Genomic DNA, 25,325 nt, shown 5'->3' on the forward strand with positions numbered 1-25,325 from the left:
GATGTCTATTTGTCACACATAAATACAAGCCAGCACGCGCAGTGTTTTATCAAGGGCACTCCTGTACGGACAATATTGGAAGTTCTTCTGTTGGTAACTAAATGTAAATTATCTTTTTTTGATATTTTGAAGTTAAATGTGTTATCATACGAGTGACGTTTAAAGTGAAGGGCTAAAATGACTGTTTGATTTCATCTTACCTCTTCTATTTTGAAGACCCATTTTTAATGATACCTGAATGAAGAACAGCAGGCAAGCAAGTAAATTGCATTTGCAAAATGCCTTTTGAAAACTGAAATAATGCAAATGCTGGATGCAAATGCAAGATGCAAATCCACACCGACTGTTCTGCCACCCATCCATCAGCAATTGTAACTATATCAAATTTAACTCTTCTAAGTTGTGCATTGCATTTTAAGGTATGACCAATGAAAGATATTTTCAAAGCAAGAGGGTTATATTTGATGTGTTTAATGGATCAAATGGAGGAGGAGAATAGTGACTCTACTAACTATTATCTACAGCAAGAAATTGAAATTGAAATATTCAGCCTTACATACAAAAGGATGTATTGTACTCTGAGCTTCCAGTTTGGGAAATTATCTTAATTCCGGCTTTATCAAGTATTTTTTATTTGAAAACCTGAGCCCAGAACAAATACTGCCAAACTCAAATATGCAAATAGCCGATGTTTTCCCTCTCAGGTTATGATGAAAACAAATATTACTATACTGTGGAAATAATGATAAAACCAGCCCTACCTGTGTGCTGGGGTAAAGACAAAGACAAATACTCACATTTTCAATGTTCTGCCACAACATATTAAATAGAGAAGTATGGATACAGTATATACAGATAATAATAATAGGATGTTCCAAATAGAAGCTGTGATGCAAAATATGCACATTAATAAACAAGTTTAAAAAAAATTGGGACTAATTGATACAGAATAGATACTGATGTGCAAAAAATATAATTACAATAAATAGGTTTAGGCATTACATATGCATTACAGTAACTCAGTGTGACAAAGTGTATGCTGATGCATTTGTACATGCAAGTATCATATTATTATAGAAACAATTGTTGAAACAACGGTGGTAGAAAGGAGCACAGTATAACAGATAAACTGTTTCTATATTCTATATATTGTACAGGCACTATATGGGTTTGAGTGGGTCTTACAGGCAGTGCAGGTAACCTGGTTCAGAACCCTCTTGACTGGCTATTTGGGTTATTTGGACAGAGAGCACTCTGGAATGGCTGATGACTGTCAGCACAATTTGCTCCATGGTGGACCTCTGGGAATGAGGTGGAGGTGACTGTTCAGCGGTGTCAGCTCATTGTATTGTGGGCGGAAGCTCAATTTAATCCTCATCTGTCCCTCTGTACCGCACAAGGTGTGTCCAGGTTCAGAGCTGAAGAGTTCAGTGTGCTTTTTCTGCCTTTTCATGTGCAGTATGTATATTTGTGTCCAGTCTTGTATCTGTTTTTGGCAATACATTCTCCAAACAACTGCAGAATTTAAATTGTATCGTTGTAGATGGTGACCATGAGACATAGTCCAGAAGATGGCAGTAATGCTAGAAACATAAAGCACAAGAGAGAAAATTGTAAAGCACTGAAACCGGAAATGTCAACCGAGTGACTGCGAAGCGAAGTAGACCGCTGCATCTCCACTTTATGCCACATGATGGACTGCTAATCTAGGAAACAGTCACTATACGTCGTCAAAAAGCAAACTGCGAACATGACAAATGGTAAGTGTGTTGTGTTATTCAACAAGCTTAGAAGTGTCAGCAGCAGAACAGGACATGGACAAGTTCGGCTAACGAGGAAGCTAACGTTAGATTAGCTGTAGACGTGGCCCTCTGTACGAATTGTAACATACCACTCGTTTGTTACAGTTGCAGATTTATTTCACAGTTTTTCCATTCTTGGTGAAACGTTTCTTCAAACCATTAATGTTGGTAACAGCGTGCTTTTCAGGCTAACGTTACACGGTTTCGTGCTAACTAGCTTTAGTGTATCAGTGGCTAATGCTAAGATCCAGATAGCTAGACCACAACAACAATCTATGAATGCAAGAAAACATACACATCATGGAAGCAACTCACAACTGTGTAAATTGCATGAAAACTTGTTTTTGTACTGCGGAAGTAAGCTGAATGAGTAATGCGCTCAAGCTGCCTGGCAGGTAAGGCAGACTGTGTGATAGTATCTTCCCCTCCGTCCTCAGTGTACTCTCTCGATGGCATCCTGGTTTTTGGGCTGCTGTTCGTCTGCACTTGTGCATACCTCAAGAAGGTGCCTCGCCTCAACAGCTGGCTGCTGTCAGAGAAGAAAGGAGTGTGGGGCGTCTTCTACAAAGGTAGATATTTTCAACACACCGCTGTGATTTCTATACACAACTTGAGAAGTCTTTCTTTAACAAGTGGTTTCATCAACTTTAAATCTGAAATGGGGAGACATGTCAATAGTCTTTGCCATAATGGAACCAAACCTTTTTTAATGTTAGTTCCACCTGTGGTCTACAAGCTAAAAGAAGCAACAATGTCCAATGTGAAAAAAAGGCAGATGTATGTAGAAATAAAAACCCTTAAAGCTTAAAGTCAGAACTTAAGTCTCAGTCATTGTTTCATTTAAAATGTATTATTCTGTCATGTATATAGTCAAAACAACAGAAAATGTGGCCCTGCCCAAATATTTACAGACCACACTGTGATGTAACACTCGCCTCACTGATAGCGCATCTGTTTACATGGTAAACAATATTCTCCTTGTTCTGTATGTTTGTGTTTGACCAGCAACTTTCCTCACTCACGCTCGTTATCCTCCATCTCTCTTCTCAGCTGCTGTGATTGGGACGCGGCTTCACATTGCCGTGGCAATTTCATGTTTGGCCATGGCTTTCTACATTGTCTTCTTAAAATGATAGTCGGGCTGGGCTGGAAAGGACACTGGACGGGTGCAGGCTAGGGATGGACTCATCATCGTGGTCATGTGCTAATCCTTGTTGTGGGGGGGAGGGGGGGACCTCTTGGATTACCTGACCAATGAAACCCCATTGGCCCTGTGGAGCTCTGAGAAAGACTAGCCAGTGCTGCCCCCTTCTGGTGATTGGGTACATCACTCTTCCCTTGATCATTTGTATGCACTACAGACATTAAGGGCATCCGGCATCTTCTCCGCAGTTATTACAGAGGAGATGGTCGGTTGGGTCACATGGGATCATTCTGTTGTAGGGTAACGCTGTTTGTTGTCTCCATCCACACCCCATACATATTTATATTGAAGGATGCAGAACATTGAAGGGCAGTGTGTGCATTATACCGTATACCTGTACACAACCTAAAATTAGCTGAGCTATATATATTTGGAAAAAGATATGACCAGTAGAGATTTGCCAGGGGTTACGTGTGATCAAACTGAAAATGATCAATTCTGCTTGCTCCCAGCTATGCTGTTTTTTTTTCCTTTCTGTATCACTTCTTGTGTCAAGGGTGTAGGGGAAGATAAACAAAGCTAATATATAAAGATGTAAAGACACTTACCTTTTCTTAACAGTGCTGTTTGACATCTCTTAAAGGAGCTATATGCAAAATTCAGAGTCTGGGCCAGGATCGCCTGCACGCGGCTCTCACCTCTGACATCACAAGCAAATCATGGAAGTGGTAGAGCCGACATGGCGGTGGCTAGCAGTGCTAGCTGTGTTAACAGCGCTAACAATGGCAACGGTGCTGACACTCACCGAGGGCGACCTAGCTTCCGTGAGAACGACGTCACTGGTTTGGGACAGCAAAGTCAGTGTTAACCACCGTATGAACACGGCTCTCCCATGCACGCCCAGCCTGGGTAGTGCACAGTGAAGAGCAGTGGGACATGAACACAAAGGGAGGCAGGGGAAGAAGTGGGGAGGACCAACAGTTTTAAGGACTAGCTGGACCCACATGCACACGCGGCCGGCCCAGCTACAAGAACAAAGAAGCTCCGATTACAACACAAACGTGGAGTGTGACTACATTCTCTGCCCAGGATGCATTGCTCCGCTCTATTTACGTTATGAATGTGGTATATAGCTCCTTTAAGCTTTGTTTTAGGTTTGAAATACAGATGTTGCACAGCTGTATGTTGTATTTACTTTGACATCTAATTCTATAACATGTTTTAAATGTCACAAAAAACGTGAATTGTAAGACACGTGGGAGACAAAGTTCTACTGCAACTGCAGAGTATCGCAGAGAGAAGAATAACTTTGAAAGAAGCTTATCTCAACATATTGTGAAAGTTGGCTATCTATATCCGACTCGCCTAAACATTTAAATGCGATGCCAAATAGTGGTGGTGCTTCTTATCCCATCTTAATTACATGCCGTTATTCAGAGTTTAATTCTGCCACTTTATTTTACATTTTTAAAGGAATAAATTGTTCTGAGAGAAGATGCAATGCAATTTTGAATAAAACATTATTCAGACAACTTTTGTGTTTGTGGTCTTTAAAAAAAAACAAATGTCAAGTCTCCAGTGGCATTCATTGCTTATTCAATGTATTGCACCAGTCCCTTTTGAGGTTTTTCATGTTTTATTGATTTGATTTGAATCACATTGGGTGCAATTGCGTTGTTTTTTTAACAAAAATGGAAACAATCCTCCAAATCAATTCAAAAGAAGTACAAATCTGAAATATTTTAATGTATTCATATTCACCTTCATAAATGTAATATTTAGTTGATGCAGCTTTGACAGCAGTTGCAGCCTCTATCATATACAGTGCATGTGGGTAGATCTGCATCAGATTTGCACTTGGTTTTTGGCCTGCTTTGTTTTTAACCCCATTCTTGGTCTGTCGAGTCACATTAGGACCGAGTCATTCATTCCTAATGTAGTTTTTAAAGCCATCTATGTGCACATAGAAAGTTCACAGCATAAGGTTATATATATGTCTGCTAATGTGCCATGTTGAACTTCCGCCAAACGCAGCATGCAAAAGTCAAAAATATTATTTTGGTCCCATTAGGCCATACAACGTTCTTACACCTTTTTTTTCATTCTCCCACATACTTTTGCAAACAGACCAAATGTCAGTTCAAGTTATTTTCTAGTGCCCTGACCACAAATGCTTTCGTTGTCACGACACCTGTTCCCAGCAGATTTATAACTGTGCCATGTTTTCATAATTTATGATTTAACTTACTGTGCACTGTACTCTACTGCTTTGGACTGGTACTTTATATGTCATTGTATAGGGTATATAGACCTTTTTCGCAGCAGACATTTTGACTCATCACATAAGAAAAAGCACAGGTGTCATTTATGACATAAACAATAGCTCTGTCCCAGTAAGCACAGTACCAGGACCTTAAAACCAATGCAGCCAAATGGAACTCAGCCATAATTAATTGAATATTTCTACGGACATATCACTTTTTTCCCATAAAAAAGGCCTATTTGTAACTATCCTTTGTCCTTAATGATGTAGTTTTACAAATTGTCTAATCAGCTGTTGGACCTTCCCTTGTCATCAACTCACAGTGGCCTGCCACACCTTGATTACACATTCAACTACTTTTGCAGTTAATAAAAACAACTGATGGCACTTTGCCATTAAGGTGTTTGTCATAATAATTTGATGAATACTGGTAGTTGTGCAATCAATTAATATGTTATATATAGAGAGAGATATTTTTATTTTGGGTCTCAGTGGTTGATCTGTATTAAAAAAAATCATAATTATAATTTCTATATGAAAATGCTGCAGTGTTCAGTCATGAGTCAGATATCTTTCTCTAAACACTTTTGAGATTATATTAGATTACGTCATTTTATCTGAGATACGTTTAAACGGGTAAAACTGTTAACTGACTGACAGGGAGACTCCCACTCATGATATCAGTTGAAGCGGGATTTGGGGGTATCCCCTGGTTGTCAATCTCCTCAAGACGACCCAGTTCTCGCGAGAAGATAATTATTGACGGGAGCGTTCACCGACGAAGGGACGTGCGCGGTCACGTTTTCCGCGAGCCCAGCAAAGCAAGAGAACAGTGCGAAAAATTCAGCGAAAGCTAGTCCAGGCTGCTTCCTGACCCGAGCGCGTTTTTGTAGAGGAAGTTGTCTCCAAGCGCCCCGACGTACACGGAGAGGTGGGGATTTTTTTTTCTGCACAACTGCACCGATTTTGCACGACTGGGCGGCTGAAGTTTTGTGCGATTGAGCACCGTCTCAGTTGTTAGTTTCTTAGGGAGCAGCACCACTCCACGTCGTGCCACACGGGGTGGAGAGGAGAGAGGGCAGAAGTTTCCGCTGGCTTGTTTTGTCGCTATAGGCGGCTCTTAAATCCGCACGAATGTCGCAGAAGGAGAGACCCACTTTCTACCGCCAGGAGCTCAACAAAACCGTGTGGGAGGTCCCGGAGCGCTACCAGAACTTATCTCCCGTCGGCTCCGGTGCTTACGGATCCGTATGGTAAGCAGTTGTTGCAGAGAGTAACATCGAGAGCACACAGAACGGTTGCACAACGGCCGAACGGGTTCCCACCACCCACAGAGGCCCGTCAGAGGTACCTCCACACGGGCTGCTTGTCAACCAGTGAAGGGTAGCAGTGGAAGGAAGGGGAAATATCAGTGGTGCCTTTTGTTTACATTTTTTTTACTCCGGCTATTGTCAACCGTCTAGACATCGTGCATGCTTCGGGGTGGTTCGCATTTCTTCGGCGGGTGGGGATTGTATTTGTGTTGTGCCTTTTTTTTTTTTTTTTTTTTTTTTTTTTGCAGTCCTGCTCACACTTGTCCGGTAAACACATGTATGTAACGTTACCGCTAATATCCAGTAAGCTCCCGGACAGCTCCGGGATCAAGTTGCACTAGATCCCCGGTGTTAAACATGCAGACTGACTGTTCTTTAAACGTTTATCAGGCTCTGTTTTTAAAGAAGGCTGATCAGTGGCATGTCCATGCTTGCATCATCTGCAAAAGAAGTGCCTTACCCGTGAGATACAGTGAGGGTTAACCAACACCTAGCGAAATAATCGCCTTCCACTACAACAGTATTGTAGTCCTGCATGTACAACCTGGTACTGTACACATCCGCACATCGCGTGCATTATGCATTTTCTAGTTGGGTGCAGCCTGCAGAGTACCAGCAGGTCACGTGGTTTTCGGAAAGTAGGCTCCCCCTCGTGCACAGTGAGAGCTTTCTACAGAAGCCCATTCGACGACGACGATGACTCTAGAATGATGTCACCCCCTTTTTTCTCCCCCCGTTGTGATACACCCATGACTCACTGTCCCGAGGTTAGGTAGTGGCCTCAGCTGTGACGCCTTTTAGTCATCACAAAGTCATAGATGAGGTCATGCTGTAATGTATCTTCAACTTTGGAGTGATGTGAATGTGTGTTTTTTGCAGTTATTAGTAGTGAATGAAGGGTTAACCATGACCCCATTGTATTGTACCCACAACAAACATCTGTTAATGTACATGCAAGGCATGAATAGTGTGTCATCACAGAAATCTATGTGAGGCTATGATGTGTATAAACAACATCCACCTCTATCATGACCAAAAGAGTGCTGATAATGAAAAAAACGGCGTGTTCATGTTCCCATTCAATTCTCTTTGATTAGTAATGTAGTGATAGGGGTGGGGGAAAGTAACGTAGTGATAGGGGTGGGGCAAATAATGGATTCACATAAGAATCCTGATTATTACCGAGAACAATTCACAAATGCCAAAAGTCGAGTTTTTGTAAGTTGTTGATACAGTTAAGAACTTAGCCCAAGAGCACACATTGTGTTTACGACAAAATAGTTCGCTTTTTCAAATCAGATTTTTCTGCAGGGGAGGACAGAATTGTGAGCAAAACAAATGATTTGAACATGCAAGAGGTGTTGTGTAGATATATTCGAGCTAGCTGTGGGGATTCTCCCTCTCGTAATGATCAAATCTGACTTTTTTAGCAGTCTGAATCCCCTGAGCTCAAACCCAGGGACATTGTTTGTTTGAGTCAAAATAATTTAGAAGTCGATACTAGCTGTTTAACATAGAGGCCTTGTTATCTTTGTCATAAGTTCTATTTGTAGTGTGATTTTTCCATTATTATGAATAATCTAACAGTGAATATTATTAGAACAATTAGAGGAAAAACATTTAACCAGTGATGTTGGTCAGTAAATGACATGTTCATTTCATTATTGTTCTACAGACAAAAGACTTAAGCTTCCAGACAGAAAGTGACCCTCATCATGACCAGTTAGCTTAACTACCTAATTAAATCGTAGGATTCCCAAATATTCCCATCCTCTGTGTCACCTGCTGCAGCTCCTTTGTAGCTGCATTTGAGGAAATTCCTCATTGTTTTCTTCTGTATTTGACTCGATCCAAAACCAGGGCAAGGAGTTGTCAGCTTGGAAACATCCTGTGATCACAAAGTCTTTTGAATACTATAACTCAGAATCAATTAAGCAGGCAGAGTGATCCAAACAGCAGGGTGTCCTTAAAATCCTTTTAGAAGGTATCTGAAATGTATAAATAACCTCACAGCACCTACTCCAGCATGCCCGGGCTGTTGGTCAGCCGGACTAGTCTTTGTTGTTGCTGCCATGACGTTCCTCTGGCTCTAGGCTTGCATTCTCCCCAACTTTTAAATATTGAAAGCATGTACTACGTGGGGGTCGTAAATCATTTTCACCAAGTCTTCTAAGAAAACAACACGACCACTTTCTCCTTGTTTCTGACCGTTGTTCTGTTTTCTAAATGTCAGACTTGGAGGGGATCCAGGGCTAGTGTGGTAAGAAAGTGCTCGCAGTAAATGCTGCTGGCTGGGATTACAATATGGACAGTGTGTTGAGTGCCTCGTGTTGTCCGGTCGAAGTTTCTCAGCTGAGAAGAAAAGCAAAAAAACAAGCCATGTACTCGGAGGCTCACGGGACATATGTGCATATTAAATCAATTGCTCATTTTTAGCTCGGTGCAGGGGAATGAATCATGGCTAAAAATAAAAGGATAGCTAAGTCTTTTTGGTTTTGATGTAATCATAACAGTCATTTCCCAGCCTTTAACTAATAGCATATGCACAGACAGTCCAGTAAAAGATTCGTTGGAAATATTCACATCATGTCTCTACAACAGAGCGTTTTCAGAAATCATCAAACGCAGTTATTGCTCATCAGAACGTGGAAGTTGTGTAGAAGCTCTTACGTTTTCCTGCTCTCCTTCAGACATTCATATAACTGCTCTTTGGATGTTCCCTCATTCTCAAAACACATTAACATTTAAACTGCTCCTGATTTGCTTATTTTATGGAACAAAAAGGTTTCTGTGCACAGGCCCAGCTCAAGGCCCTCTGGTTAAAAAGAAATGACTGCTTTGCTTATTGCCTCTGCGTCCTTAAATGTCTTCCACTCATATGGACCACGATATCCAAAATCTCAGCTCATATTTAGTCTCGTATCATGAAACCAATATGATGTTGCTGTATTGCGCAGCCCTATGATGAAGCCAATTTGGCGAGAAGGTGCAAATTGTGGCGAGTTTGGCTGACACGCTTGGTTTTGACCACAGAGATGCGTGCACTGACTTGTCAGCTTTCCAAACAAACAGGAGGCTTACACTTAAAACCAGCAATTTAAATAACTCCATTCAGTCATGTGAGACTCATGACTGAATTACTGTGATGTCAGAAGAGTAAAGCCATTCATTTTGGTTTAAAATGATGGATCAGGCTTTAGAGCCCCAACACATCTTGGCATGCAGACACCATTGGGTGCTGAGATGCAAAAAGATACAACCTTTTGCATCTGAGTTCTACAAATTCCACGAGAAACACACGTGAGGTGGATACACTAGGAGACTCATTTCTTCATTAAGTATTAAGGTTTGCTTTCATCAGTAGCACTGTTAGCAGAGCAGATTGGAAAATGAGTGTGATTATTAAATTAAAGCTGTAAATACTGACGTTATTGCTGTTGCTGTGTAAACACCTGAACCATGTTATCTTACTTCCACCAAGGTCATAATCACAGCAAGCGTGCTTCTTTATAAACGCAGCCAGATTAATAAATCATAATGCTTGTCGTGCGTTTGTTGATAAAAGGTCAGCATTGAAACCCGTTTGCCCCTTTTTATAATACCGTGCGAGTGGAACAGGTGAAGTCGAGTTATACTGGAAGCATTTCTGTGCCTTGGGTCATAATGCGCATAACAAAGCGCTTACTGTTGAAGATTAAGGTGCATCATGATAATGAGATTTGATGATCTAAAAATATGCTCGATTAAAAACGTGTTCCCCTTCTGCCATCTTGATATGTGGCCTTTGAGTCCACGATGTTCTACCTGACTGCCATCTCACGCTTGTTAGTTCCTGTCATAACCATAAACCAATTAAAACTATTCTTAATAACCACAGGCCCATATATGCCTGATAGTGTACTTTCCATGAGGACTGAGAGGATTTGTAAGGACAGATTGCATACATTGTCTGGTATTCTTGTGTGGGGAAGTACGCATTTGACTGTTATGCCAACTCATGGGGTTGTTAATGTCAATGTTGTATGGATGATGTGTCTCAGAAGTTAAATGCTTGTGAAGCGGGGTGTCTTTTTTATTAATCTCACTACTGTGTTGATCATTTGAATGTGCTGTTTTCTCCCTGTGGTGCTGGTCTTAAACGTGTGTGATCATGTGCTCCTGACGTGATGCTGCTGCCTTTGACATCAGATTTAATGCTGAAAGTATTCCTCACAGAAATGTGTTTCAAGATGCTTGTAATTGTACAGATGACATATAACATCCTCGATGAAATACACAGCATGTTGTAGTGTTGAACTGTCTGTGCTTCCCGTAACACTTCAGTTAATTATAATCACTCAAAATGAAGCCATGAGGCTCTTAACGTGCGTGCGCCAAGATGTTCTAGTGCCAGCCATGTTTGTCAGCAAGAGTGCACCCACATGCCAAGACTGACAAGCAATCGTATGCATACACGCCTGAGAGAAATGCCACGAATGCACCGGTTAATTTAAGCTGCGCAAGAAATGCATTTCTGTTACGCCGACTGTTGTGGAGGTTTGTTTTTCTTCCCGCCACGGGGGAGAAATGTTGTGAAAGCCTTTATCCTTCCGTCTCTCAAATCTCCTGTGAATCTAATTTCTGAAGTAAAGTGAGTTGATGGCACTTACTACAGACATTTCCTCAAGTCACTTAAAGTGCACATTTGCCCATCTGCTCACTCTGTCGTCTGTTAGTCAACAATGCACCGCTGACGATCGCTCCTTCCGTGTGATCCCGGTCTCATGAGGCTGCTCCTTTTACAGCCCACATTTTTTATGGTGATTTGTTATTGCACTTCCATTTATTACAGACTAATTGGATGGTGTATGCATAGACCGGTCTTGTTTGTCCTGCAGATCAGCATCAGTTTCTTTTGTGCGCGTGTCGTTTTGTTTTGTCATTTAGCGTTTGGTATACTGTGTGTTTACTAAGTATGGGTTTTACCCCACAAGTGACACGTATACCAGTCCTTCTGCAAGCCGGGAACATAGAGTACAGTGGGTGTGGGAGATTATCTCCGACTTACTGGCAAAAACTTATCTCAATGTTATCATTATGGACGTGTGGCAATCTGGACCATGACTTTGTGCACCAAGGCAGACTTATTTTTAATCTTCCCAGTCATGTGCAGGGAAAGGTCGACGGTTCAAATCACCAGTTTGTGCAATTTGTTCAAGGGAAATGACTCATCTCCTCCCCCGTAACACGGAGTGTTAACATGGCCTCAAACTCTGAACTGAAAGGGCCACAGTGCAGCTGATACTGGGTCAGTAGCTCAGGTAGTTTTAGTGGCTTGCACTATTATGAGTTTCAACCAATCACTGCAGGTCCGCTGGATTTGTGTTTATTCTGTCGTTTGGAAAAGCATTTTGATGAAAAACACCCGTGTACATTCCCCCGCCCACATGGTCGGAACCACAAGGAGAGGAAACAATACTTTTTGGCACACTGAGCACAGATTTCTTTCTTTTGCGTTATTTTGAAATCATCCATTTGTGATGCAGCTGAAGTGATTGACCTGGAAGGAATGTGGTTTATTGTAAGTGGGTTGTGTTCCCTCACACAGGAAATACAGCAATGTCACGCTTCTTAGGAAGGCAAAGCCCATCTGCCTCTCTTTCCACCACCCTCACAATGTCAGTCTCTCTGTCTGTCTCTCTGTCTGTCTCTCTATCTGTCTCTCTGTCTGTCTCTCTGTGGACAAGTGTGTTGATTTTTACTGGTTCCATCTCAGAACATATTGTGCAGATTTTAGTAACAGCCCTTTGCTTATTGCTCAATTTGCATCAATAGAGAGCACATTCCCCTCTCAGCTTCATGTTACACTTCTGTTGTTGATGTTCTTTTGGCCACACCTGTTTCTCTTCTTCTTCATTTTTCTTTCACACTGCCTCCACAGTGACAATGGGGATGATCATTACAATGAAATGAGTAAGATAATGAATGAGGACTAAAACAAACACAGCCATGCACACTTACAGGAACAGCTCCAGCAGAATGGCAGGGCAGGTGCTGAGTCAACGTGGATATGCAAAAAATCTGCTTTTGCAACGTTGACAGTTATTTAGTTTGTTTGTTCCTGTTTATTGAAATAATTTGTAATACCTCATTGTTATGTTCTTATTGAAATACTGAAAACATTCTTGTAATGATAATGCTTTGGATTGGTTCAACAAACAGACATGTTGTTGCCAGAAGTTCATTTCTTGAATGAATTAAGAATAAAACATTAACAAATGGAGCTGTAATTATAGACTTTAATGGCACATGTCGAGTGGTCCTGGACATCTTGTGCTTTTTAGTACCTACCCACCATTCTTTAAACAAAGTAAAGAATTAGACAACTCATTCGTTGTTGTACACAATGTCGTCATGTTCAGTCATGTTCCCCCAGAGTGTAATAAGAAGCGAACCTGAACCAAGAGTTATGCAATTGTTTGCTTTGTTTACTGGGTTAAGGCCGCCTAAGCAGTCCAGTGAAACGTGTCATTCTCGATTAAATAAAGGGAAATGTTTATGTTTTTGATATGATTATTATTATTTTTACAACCAAGGTCTAACTGGTTTCAAACACTGTGTCTTTCAGTTCGGTGTATGACATGAAGACATGCATGAAGATTGCAGTGAAGAAGTTGTCCAGACCCTTCCAGTCCATCATCCACGCAAAGAGAACCTACAGAGAGCTGCGACTGCTCAAACACATGAAGCACGAGAATGTAAGTCGACTGCAGTCAACCCGCCCTCACCGCCGGCGCCCGGCCTTAAATCTCTGGCTGGGCCCGTGTGTGTGTGTGTGTGTGTGTGTGTGTGTGTGTGTGCGTGCATGTATGTATGTGCATGTGCATGCATGCGTTTGCATTGTTCTGTAGTTTAGCTCTCAAGCAAGAATTGCATATGTGTGCACATGATATTGCACATGAGGTTTGCACAGCGAGTAGTAACGTGCAGAAGCAGGCACTATTCACCACTGGTTACATTGTCAGACTGTCTGTATCCGTGTTGACTTGTAGCTTATAATGATTGCTGGAGCTCATTTAGATCTGCCCTCAGGATTGAAGCTATGGGAATGGAGACCCATGTAACATAGGAATTGATACTGAGCTAAAACTAGAAACGTGTCCAAGTCTGAAATGGAACTTTGGGCCACCGGAAAAGTTCCAGTTCATCCGTTCACATACACTCCTTTTGTGAAGAAGATAAACACAACTCCATTTTGCAGGCACTTAGTGGCATGTACACACTCTGCGTGCATTTGACACAGTCACTCCGGTCATTTAATCGTCCACATGTACATGCATACATCAATAAACAGGCATCCACTCTGTAAACTATAGAACACAGTCGGTCGTGCGGCCTTACGCCTCAATCAGCTGACTGCAAAAATAACAACATGTTGTGCTGCACTGCTTGGTGAGCATTGCAGCACAACATGCAGTGAGTCACCAAACGGGTTTACAACTGCGTTCTCTGGTACCAGTTCCTGTTGTGTCATTTTGTTGCTGCAGCAATTTTGGCTCATGCCATTTTACTTCAATGTGTTAGGGCAGTGGCTTAAGTTCCCCTTCTACAATCTCTGCTTGTGTTTTAGTATTCTGTGTTTATGTGTAAGTACAAGGTGCCGCGCCTGCAGACACTTGCCCACATACAAAACACAAACACAGCTCCTACTGTGTGTTGCTGTTGGTACATTCAGATAACACTTTGACCAACTAGTGTGCATCCTCTTATGTTATGTAACAGCAGTGGTTATGATTTATCAAGCTGTGGTGCATGTGTGCTGTGTGGGAGCAGTTCCACTGGTGAATGGTGTGTGTGTGACTAGAAGTCTCTGTTGGTGCTGTGCTCTTTGTGGGGTTGAAATAGGTTTAATTTTACAATGTAAAAGAGTTCCCTCGTTTGCTTTTGGCCATTGTAATGGGTGGAAATAGCTTGTTTTGAGAGCTCCCTGGTGAGTGACAGGGTGCACTAGTGCTTTCTCCAGTATCATCAACCTGCAGGCGCTGTGAAGCACAGCAGTTTTAGATAACACACACACACACACACACACACACACACACACACACACACGGAGGAAAAAATAATCTGCAGCTCGGAGAAGTATGAAAAGTCTCAAAGGGGGGAAACCCACCAGCAGCATTTGAAGGCCAACAGTACAGCAGAGCCCATGTTGAAATGAAAGCCCATCTTAAGGAAGTACATTTCATTTCATATAAACCTTTTACATCACTTTTATACAATGTCCGTAATCCTATTTTTATTTCACTACTGAAACAGATTGAGCTCTCTTGTTAAGCAGTTTGATAAATAGTGTTTCATGGTGCACTGGTACTACTGGTAAGATAACTCGGTGCATTCATTTGGGTTTACTCGGATTATTTAAGATTTAAGTATCGGTGCCTATATCAAATACAAGATGCCGATGTCGTATAAACATGTCACTAAAAACCTGACTTTTACAGCAAAATCACGGTGTGGTGGTGCAGACAGCTTAGAGGTTATATTGCTATTTGTGATCATTAATGAGCATGTTTCTGTTTCATCATAACAGGGAGTATTGCATGAAGCTGTGCTTTTTGTTCTTAAATCATCAAAGCATTTTAATACCTATGCTTTACACAGAGAGGGATTCTGTGTTGTGCTCGCGCTGTTGCCAGGAGACTCCCTGGGTTTTGATTGTGGAAAGCCTGTGTGGACCAATCAGCTGGATTGTTGTGGCTCCAATCCCACCAATCAGCTGTGGTTTTGTGCCCTGTGTGGGTGGGCGGGCTGCTCCTGTGTTATTAACAAGACCGAGCCTCCTCAGTCTCTTTCCAGAGGCCAGGGGCAGGATTGGCACTCAGGGCTGCTCTCTGCCAGTGTGATAGCATGCACGTGTACATGCATGAATGTGTGCATATACATGTACTGTATATCCACACACACACACACATACATGATAATCCTCTAATATGCTTCTGGGCTTTGTCCTCTTTCTCTCTTTTTCTGCTCTGTTCAAACTGAAAAACAAGTCTCTTATGTGCACATAATTATCTTAGCGCTATCATACTTTGTCACATTGACATGTTATTTTTGTTTTGCCTGTCATGTCGTCACAAACCTATATCTGTCGTAAAGAGATCTTGCAAATGGCATGTTGACCAACTAAAAAGCACTTTTAACATGGCTAATCCCCAAAGCAGTCAAATTGAAGGCGTTGTTAGAAACAACCTGGCTTTGTTTGAACAAGCATGTGAAACCAGTTAAATCTAATCCATGTCTTAAATGTGTATTCTCCTTTGTTCACACGTCATATAACACCACGGGTGCCTGTCTTGTCATTATGATGCCCAAACTTACCAGATAACGTTCACCGCTTCCTCTGAAATCGCATCTGTTGTGGTCGTTATCAGCTCCATTAATGTGACTAAATGTACTGTTACCCAAAACAGAGCTGGAGGATAACCTAGAGTACGTCACTATACACAATAGCTAGCACGAGTCCTTGAAAACGGAGTGGCGTAACAAGGAAAGCTCGCCTGCCTGTTTGACTAAATATAATTCAACTTCAGACATAACGAGAATAGGATACCTTTTATAGAAATGGTCGAAATGTCACGCAGTCGTTTACTGTCATTGTTGTTGCTTTTGCATTTGAAGCACGTATGCCGATATTCAAATTCATCAAATGGTTGTTTATCAAACTCTCAATGAAAACTGTGTTTTGGTTCATTTGTAATCTGTCACAATGTTTGCTGACCTTTGACCTCTGTTTTTGCCTTCAGGTGATCGGCCTATTAGACGTTTTCACACCAGCAACAAGCTTAGAGGAGTTCAACGATGTGTAAGTCACACTTTTACTTTTTCCTTCTGTCTTAAGCTCTCTTTGGTCCCCCTCATCCTCACACAATGAAGGCCTTCATATCAGCAGAGGATGAACACGATGAACACGATGGTACTGGTGGAGTTACAAACGCATCGTAACCCTGCAGCTCTGAACTTCATGCGAGTCCAGCAACTGGCAGGTTTTACCAACGTGATCGTTTGCTGAACTTGTGCACTGTGCACATCACAGCTAGTCTCCATGGTAACAGCCATCTGGCTGTGTCCGGGGGTTACGTGCGTGTGCGTGTGCACAGAATATTCAATTAGTGTCCTTGAATTCTCAGCACGGTGTGGCGTCATCAGCATGTAGCACATTTGTTGAAATGTGAGATGAAGCAACACAACAGACACCTGGCACTGAAGTTGCACAATGAAGATATAATGAAATCAAATTGTGCAACCGATCGTTCTATCGCACCGCGAGAGAAGCAGATGCACGCACATGTTTACGGGGCAGCCGACAACTGGTGTCCTGCAGTCGGATCGAGCAGCTGTACCAGGCAGAAACTTGACATATACACTTGTGTTTTTATTTGGCCTTCTTCTGCTGATCTGTTGGCTGAGTAAACATTCCACCATCAAGAACATATAAGTGACACAATCAAACAGTTTCATGTTAGTTTCTCCTTTTCTTAAAGTGTATAAATGATGCACGATCCACTGGCTTTTCTTCAACGTTGGCAAAGTTATAAATGAATTCAATCTTTAATAAAGTCATTATGCTGATGGTAATACAGAGATTTAATAGAATTTGTCACAATAAAGTTACAAAGCACTTCATAAACTATAACAACACAATAATTATTTATAGAAAAAAATACAATGAATTAAAGACGGCTGCAGAAGACAAAGACGGACATCTCATCGGCTGTACTGTGTGATTTCGCAGGTACCTGGTGACCCATCTAATGGGTGCAGACCTCAACAATATCGTCAAGTGTCAAAAGCTGACAGATGACCACGTCCAGTTCCTCATCTACCAGATCCTCAGAGGCTTAAAGGTCAGTGAAGCATCCAGCGTAACAGGAGAACTCGGCTCAACACTGGTGCCTTACTGCCTGTGGATCAGTGGGCTGCTTTACTACACTGAACTGAATTGGTCTTAAGTTAAGCTAATTAAGCTACTAACTTCTCCTTAATCAGTATAATGAAAATACTATTTTTTTCCAATTTGGTTGAGTAGCTGTAGAAACATACTTGAGATTTAGTAAAGAAACTGTCGTCTCTTAGTCTATCGGATGGCAAGATACAAATATTTTTTTCTGTAACCTTTTGTAGTTATGGTGCCTGGTAATTAATCTTAATGGACAACTGAACTTTGACATCTGACACAGTAACCCCACAGTAAGAAGGACAAAGCTATCTGAGACAGGAGTTACTGTGAATCACTATTTCTGATGGGACAAAATGCTTAATGTCCGTCACCACGCTTGCTTGACTTGTTGAACCCTCTTCGTGATTGTTTAACTCTGTTTCTGTTTCTGTTCGGGTTTTATTGACATATGAAGCCTTTTATTGTCCTACTCTGCAAGAGACATTTTAACATCCTGGTACGTGGTGTTCAACCACTGTGGATTCAAAAAGAAGAGAGTAGTAGGGAAATGGGTGGCAGAACTTACAGCATTTTGTTGTTTGTATCCAACATGTGATCACAAACACAGTAAACTACAAAAATAGCTAATTAAATATCCTGTACTGTGTTCTATAAAATGAGAGTATAATATAAATGTAATCTCTTTCTTTTCCCAACAGTACATCCATTCAGCAGATATCATCCACAGAGTAAGTTGACCGTTTAATACACTTCAGTCTTGTTCAGAGATTACATGTCTTAATGCTGATCAAACCTCCTGACAAAAGCCAAAACAGTGAACACCACATCAGCTGTGTGATGTTTGGTTAACATAAACAGGGACAGGCGGAGAGCGGCAGGATACTGCTCCGTTACTTCTGTATGCCGTCTTGACTTTTCCTTCTTGTCCCCGTTTTCTCTTCAGGACTTGAAGCCCAGTAATCTGGCCGTGAATGAAGACTGTGAGCTCAAGGTGAGAAATGGTCGTCTCGAAACGAGGTTCACGGTATATGACTTTTAGATGATCGCGTGGAGGAGAAAATCTTCATGAAATCCCTTTGTCCCTAAGATCCTGGACTTTGGTTTGGCGCGGCACACAGACGATGAGATGACGGGCTACGTAGCCACCCGGTGGTACCGCGCCCCCGAGATCATGCTCAACTGGATGCACTACAACATGACAGGTACACACCATGACGTAATCATAAGGTTTTGAGCTGAATGTACAAGTACATCATTTGCAATTTCACACAATGTGATTGTGCAATAATGGAAGTTTTTGTTTTCTGCAGTATACGTTGCTATATATAGATCTAGAAATATAGATGTATGTAGCTTTTTCTTCTGCAGCGTCACTTGTTGACTCTTTATTACATAAGACATGATTGTGCGATTATAGAGAAACTCGGACACCTTTTCAATCTTTGGAATCAACATGACGTGAAGGTGCAGCACCAGCCAAAGCAGTTGTCTTACATGGCTTCGTGGTGTTGGTTTAAATGGTCAAATAGATGTAAAAAGAAAGTGCCTTTTAGCTGTGCCAACAGGCACTGTTGATAGAGCTCCTGTTTTAGAATATAATATTTCCAAATAACATGCTTTTTGTTTTTTCAATCCTGAAAACTAAATTAAAATGCAAACAGTTTTGAATAAAACAAAGAGTTCAGCTCAATCTTTCTAGAGTGGTTTCGCAGCGGATGTACAGCACAGCAGAATATTTTAGAAAAACAGATATCACAGCTCAACAACGACAACACTGTACGTCTAAAATATTCCCCAAAAAAAAAAAATGTAATTGTTAAATTGGCCACAAGTATGAAGGAGCCATTGCAGACCATACAAAAGATTGTGAAATCCCTACATGAGTCTCATGGGCAGCCTTATTGGTCTGCACTATGGTTTTGAAAAACTTAAGCTTGGGGAAATGAAGATAATGGAACTGATACTGAATATGTTGTTTCATATTTTCAAGTATTCACTGTGCTGCATATTTTTCCTTATAACATGTGATAGTCGATATCTGGTCGGTGGGCTGCATCATGGCTGAACTACTTACTGGACAGACGCTCTTCCCTGGCACAGACCGTATCCTTCCACCGCTGTCATTGTCATGCAAACATAGAATGGCTCCTTGGAGTCACCCTGTTCTGTAGGTCTTTGGGGGATCTGGAAGAGGTAGTAGATGGATGCATACTCTTCTGCTGTGTTATGTATGCCACGGTGTTTCAAACACACACTTGCACAGTTTTACTTACTTCAAGCTGACTCAAAAGCATTGCCGAGTATTGACTTTTGTGAGCTGCATGCCAGAATAGTCAAGAAAGCGTGTGTGTGTGTGTGTGTGTGTTGTGTGTGTGTGTGCATTCATGTGATGGGAGTCAAGAGTCCCCTGCAGTCTATGACTCAGCGCTGCCCACTGTTGTCTTTACTGCTTCTCCAAGATACAGCACACCTTCCTGTTTTCCCCTCCCACAAAGCTTCCCATGCAGCAGCAGCAGCAGAACACATAACAATGTTCAGGAAGACGCTGCGTTAGCACACAACACCGTACCTCACAAAATACAGACGTTGGCACACATTGCTGAGGTCATTGTTCTCTTCGAGATCAAAAGCACAAGCTTGTTGGTGTTTCTTGTGTTTGCGATTCCTGCTCTGAATGATCAATCAAACCATTCACTGCATTGTGTGTGTGTGTGTGTGAGTGTGTGTGTGTGCGTGTGAATGTGTGCCCTCACACTAAATCAAAATCACCTCGAGAGTTGGTGGAGCTACCCACCTAAAGCATTGTCGAATATACAGAGTACAGTAGTCTATTTGGTCTGTCTTACTTTACTTGTCTCAGTAAAAGGTGATTTTTACACGAGTATCTGTGCTACAAGCAAAGCAACTGCTTAGGAGCTGCATCTAAAGATAATCAAGGGTGTAAATCATCCTTATTTTCTAATGATTGTTGACATTTTTCCAAATTTAAACAGATCAGGTTCATGTGCTTAGTCTGGTTTTGTTTGGAGATTTGTTGATGATCTATTATACCAAACTGTCAGTGAGCAGTTCAGTGACTTTAAAAATGCACTTTAGCCTGTTTGCTGACATTTCTGGGTCGTCTTGCTTTGTGAAACCAACACCTATGAGGTAATCGGATTAATGCATTAGCCAATCATTTTAGGTGTTATACAAGCAAAACATTCTCAGCTTCCAGCTCCTCCAATGAAAGGACTTGCTGCTTTTCTCTGTTTAATATAATGTGTAGATTGAAAATGTTTTGCTTTGAAGTACACATTTTTCACTGTTTGTCGACATTTCATTGTCCAAATAATTGATGACCATTGGCAGATCAATGATGAACACAATAATTAGTTGCAGCCCTACTTGCTTGAATTTTGACTCTTTTTTTTTTTTTTCTTTTTTTTCTTGCCTGAAAACTTGCAAAATGACCTAAGATTGCATAGCATACCACGAGATCTTTCAATCTTCATTTAGCATCCAAATGTTGTAACCAGTAGCAGTAGACATTCATTTGTTGACTTTTGGTTTCCATTTCTTTTGCTTTTGATTGAATGAGAGAATATTTTCTTCGCCGATGCCAGCTTTGACTGTTGTACCTCTCACCCAACACCCTCCACCCATCCTGTTGTCCTTCATGCGAGTGTGGTAGACATTGATCAGTTGAAGCTTATAATGATGCTCGTTGGAACCCCAGGGCCCGAGCTCTTGATGAAAATCTCTTCTGAGTCTGTGAGTGTCGAGCACCGTCCCGCCCCGTCCTGGTGGGCTTCCCCACTATCTCCATATGACAAAGTAAGAGCCCTGTAGTGTAGCGCTGGGTTACAGCATCCATAAATCTCTGTAAATACATGGATATATAGGTTACAGTCAGGTGAAGGTTGCTGTCTAGCAAAGCTCAGAAAGTGTCTTCATCCTCACCCTGCTGTGTATGTTTTCCCCCCTTTCCACCCCTCCATACACACCCTATCCTAACCACCCATGCTCTTTGACATGCTGACCGTCATGTTATGATGCCCCTTGACTCGGAAGCTATAGATATAAACCAGCTGCAGCAGATAATGCGCCTGACGGGGACGCCCCCAGCCTCCCTCATAAGCAGGATGCCCAGCCATGAGGTGAGACACGTGCGCCCCCCCCCACCCACACACAGCTGGAATCACAGCCAAGACTTTGTGTAGTTTTTAAGTTTCTTACAGTTTGCATCTGCGTTTTAGCCTTTACTCTCACTCAACTTACTTCCTGTTTCTTCTCTGACTCAATGTGCTCGTCTCAGCAAGGCTTCCCAGAGTGCTTTGCCAGTGTATTCTGATGAGCGATCCGTGGCATTGGTCACACACATTGATTCTGAAAATCAGGGCACAATGTTTGTCTAATGTGTGGTTTGGGTGGTAGTTAAAGTGCTTGGGGCATGCCTTACTGGAAGGATGTACAGTAATGATAGTTTTTGCACCAGGCAAATTAATCAATCTAAAAATATTTTCCATTTCAAAGAGATGGTTCATCCCAAAATCAAAAATACATATTTGTCCTCTTAACTAGAGAGCTATTCATCCTTCTGGATTGTTTTGGTGTGAGTTGCCTGGTTTTGGAGATATCAAACTGCTTACAACAAGGTCTGTGGATTATCTTGAATAATTGGGTCATGATTTCTGGAAAGAGACGTATGTAATTTTGCTCTTTGATCACCACAAGCCGAGTGCCATATAGTCCAATTATATTCATAAGGAGGCAGACATCTCAAAGGCCGATACCTCCAAAACTAGGCGACTTAAACCAAAACAATCCAGATTGATAAATAAGAGAGAAAACATGTATTTTTATATTTTGGGGTAAGCTGTCCCTTTGAGCTGTAGCACTACAAAGTGCAACCTCTTGCCCCTGTGTTGTGTTTTACTGTTTTGTTAATCATTTCTCACAGGCGAGGAACTACATTAACTCACTTCCCCACATGCCCAAGAGGAACTTTGCTGATGTGTTTATTGGTGCCAACCCTGTTGGTAAGTTCCCTTTTCCGCATCATGCCATGGCTGACTTTACTCCTGGCTCAGTGAGCCCCTCTAGTGGCATCATAAAGTCAACCTTTTTGTTGTTGTTGTTTGGTCAGGGATATTCTCAATTACTGTACGGGTTTGTCCAATTTAAATAATCCACTATGACAAATACTGACCACAGCAGTGTGATAATAGTTTCAACACCTATCCAGTATTATTAGATTACAGATAAAGGCTTTAGATGGATTTTTTTAATGTCTTGCCTCTTCACGTGCTCATCACTGTTCTCTTGTTGCTGTGTTCAAGCGGTGGACTTGCTGGAGAAAATGCTGGTGCTGGACACAGACAAACGGATCACAGCCTCTGAGGCTCTGGCCCACCCGTACTTTGGCCAGTACCACGATCCAGACGACGAGCCCGAAGCGGAGCCTTACGACCAGAGCTTCGAAAGCCGCGAGCTGGAAATTGAGGAATGGAAGAGTAAGTTGGCACATTGTGGATGCCTGGGGTAGAACCTGAACTGCTGGGGGGGGGGAATAGGTAGATGCAAGTTGTGCATCCAATAGATTGCTTCAGAAATAATTTGTAAATAACCTCACGCATTATTTATCGTTTCTCAGGGTTAACCTATGAGGCGGTAGTTAGTTTTGAGCCGCCGCCGTCGTTCGATGGAGACGAGATGGAATCCTGAAGAGGACGAGGCACCTTTTCTTCCATCTTTTTGTTTTCCAAGAAACTTAAAGGACTATCTGTCTCTTGTGACTATCCACCACTTTCTTCACACACACACACACACACACACACCCACACACACACACACACACACACACACAACATTCAAGTGCCTGCCATCATTCATCTCCGGGGGACGTTGTTTAATCGGGGATAAAACTTGACATCCTGTTCCTTCTGTCCCCAAACATTGCTGTTTTTGTCATTCTGCATCCCAAGGCGCCGAGGCAGACTTTAAATTCTCCTTTTATATTTTTAGTAAGTTTTTACCTCAAACATTTGTTTGTATTGATCCCCTCTTTGATTCAGAAAACTAGAAACTATATGTCAGTATCTTGGAGAAATATAACTCCTTATACGTATTTTATAACAATGTACCACTTAGCAGTAATTAATATTATAGGGAAAAAAGTTTGATAGAAACGTTTCACACTGCGGTGTGTCTTTGTGTATCTCTCCTCCACACATTAAAATAAAATGTTATTTCTATCGTTGCATAGAACTGTGTAAATATGACAAACAGTATTTGTACATAAGTACTTCAGTCAAACAGTTAGCGTGTTTGTGTAATAGTCATAATTACTGAGTCACATCTCAGCCGACCCCTTTTGACAGTATGAATTTTATTACTCGAGTTTAGCCTAAAATGGCATCTAAAAAGATACAGTATGTAATTTAACACAAGTATGTATAGGATAGGCTAAGATCTAAAATATTTACCTCTACATGGCAAATTCAAGGCTTCATAATGCTCATTGTTGGATTTGAAGGTTTACAGTTTACCAAAAGATGAGTTTGGAGAGTATGGAGACTTGGCTTATGTATCCATTTCACATACTTAACATTTGTTTTGTTTCTACTCTTTTATCCATATCAATTCTTCTTTTACCACTTCTGTCCTGGCGTTTCAGAAGAATGTTACCGTCCCGATTATCACGACCTACCACCTTCGCATGATGAAGCCAGATTTGGCTTATTCGTTTATTGGAATGTGATGTTTCCCACCACAACTGACAATGTACTTTTATCACAATGCATTTATAGAATACAGTACTATTAATGTTTATTGAATGTCGGGGGCACCAGTCTGCCCTGTATTTATGATCTTTTGTTATGATGTTTGTATATCGATGTAAAAGAGAATATTATTTGTCAGAATTCAAGGTTCTTTTTATTATTTATGGAAAGCTTACTGTATCAGAAACCAAATGTATCGTCAACAATCTCAAACGCCAGTTAAGCCGTGGGGACTGCAGTTACAGCTTGTTTATCGGAGCCAACAATATTACGATTTTGCGGACAACCATATAGTTTTAAATCGGTTTGATCAACTGTTCATTTGAGTGGTTTCATTTTCTTCTTTGGTTTAAAGCAGTTCTTAAACATTTATATAAGTTATTTTGTTCACTGAAGTACTGCCCTCCAAAAGACTTTTTAAAAAGAAATGTAATTTAAAAACATCAAAGCAAGATATGCATTTCAACTATATAATTTGTTTTTATTGACATACAAACCACTAAACAGTAGACTCCTAGTTCTGAAGTGTACTACAAACATTTGTTGACAAAATGTTTTTCTATGTAAACTATTTTAGGGATCAGATTACCTTGTGACATACAAGCTACATCCACAGATGCTCTGGCTAATGCCAACCAAACATCAGTGTCTTCACAATTTCATTTGCGACAGCCTGTTTTTATATAGTGCTTTTTCTAATGTATTATTTTATTCTCTGTGTGTTAAATCAAGATTTGCTATTATTCTGTGATTCTTGTAATATTGACTGTTTTTTGAGTAATGCTAGAAATCTATTTGCCATTCATTTGAATAATTTAGCAGGGCACATGTTTGTGGGAAAGAGTGTACGTTTACTCACTGGATGCTGAAGGGCAATGCTGAAGCCTCGTTCTCTGTAGTTTTAAAACAACTGCATACATTGAAAAGAATAGTTTATCTTTTTACATATCCAAATGTCATTAGTTAATTTGGTAATTAGTTTATGCTTTCTTTGCCTGAGATGTGTTCACATGTTTTTACATTTTCAAATGTATCAAGACAGAACGCCACACCGCCTGTAAATACCACCATTAGAAAATAAAGGCTATTTTTCAAACCTGTAA

The 25,325-nt window shown here is 41.2% G+C and overlaps 2 protein-coding genes across 3 annotated transcripts; both read left to right on the forward strand.

Moving 5' to 3' along the window:
• Positions 1-1,600: 1,600 nt before the first annotated feature.
• tmem167b (transmembrane protein 167B) lies at positions 1,601-4,478 on the forward strand. The gene is made up of 3 exons (XM_076096350.1): positions 1,601-1,760; positions 2,240-2,371; positions 2,853-4,478. The coding sequence occupies exons 1-3, from the start codon at positions 1,751-1,753 to the stop codon at positions 2,933-2,935; spliced, it is 225 nt and encodes a 74-aa protein (XP_075952465.1). The 5' UTR covers positions 1,601-1,750; the 3' UTR covers positions 2,936-4,478.
• Positions 4,479-5,993: 1,515 nt separating this feature from the next.
• Positions 5,994-25,325, forward strand: mapk14b (mitogen-activated protein kinase 14b). Of its 2 annotated transcripts, none has more exons than XM_076096349.1 (12): positions 5,994-6,462; positions 13,130-13,259; positions 16,305-16,363; positions 17,294-17,405; positions 18,157-18,186; positions 18,402-18,449; positions 18,546-18,660; positions 19,490-19,561; positions 21,132-21,211; positions 22,401-22,479; positions 22,780-22,953; positions 23,094-25,325. In XM_076096349.1, the coding sequence occupies exons 1-12, from the start codon at positions 6,344-6,346 to the stop codon at positions 23,162-23,164; spliced, it is 1,089 nt and encodes a 362-aa protein (XP_075952464.1). In that variant the 5' UTR covers positions 5,994-6,343; the 3' UTR covers positions 23,165-25,325. The 2 variants fall into 2 exon arrangements, with proteins under 2 accessions (XP_075952464.1, XP_075952463.1); XM_076096348.1 differs by lacking the exon at positions 21,132-21,211 and adding an exon at positions 21,518-21,597 and having other exon boundaries at positions 5,997-6,462.

This window comes from Anarhichas minor, unplaced genomic scaffold (assembly GCF_050575085.1).
Source record: "Anarhichas minor isolate MPS153535 unplaced genomic scaffold, ASM5057508v1 ptg000021l, whole genome shotgun sequence".
In the NCBI taxonomy this organism is placed as follows: Eukaryota; Metazoa; Chordata; class Actinopteri; order Perciformes; family Anarhichadidae; genus Anarhichas; species Anarhichas minor.

Excerpts from the sequence above, each read along its gene's own strand:
- tmem167b (XM_076096350.1), top strand. Across the intron at positions 2,372-2,852 it reads GTGGGGCGTCTTCTACAAAG|CTGCTGTGATTGGGACGCGG; the intron begins GTAGATATTTTC and ends CTCTCTTCTCAG.
- mapk14b (XM_076096349.1), top strand. The coding sequence starts at position 6,344 with ATGTCGCAGAAGGAGAGACCCACTTTCTACCGCCAGGAGCTCAACAAA. Across the intron at positions 18,450-18,545 it reads ATGAAGACTGTGAGCTCAAG|ATCCTGGACTTTGGTTTGGC; the intron begins GTGAGAAATGGT and ends TTTGTCCCTAAG. Across the intron at positions 18,661-19,489 it reads GATGCACTACAACATGACAG|TCGATATCTGGTCGGTGGGC; the intron begins GTACACACCATG and ends AACATGTGATAG.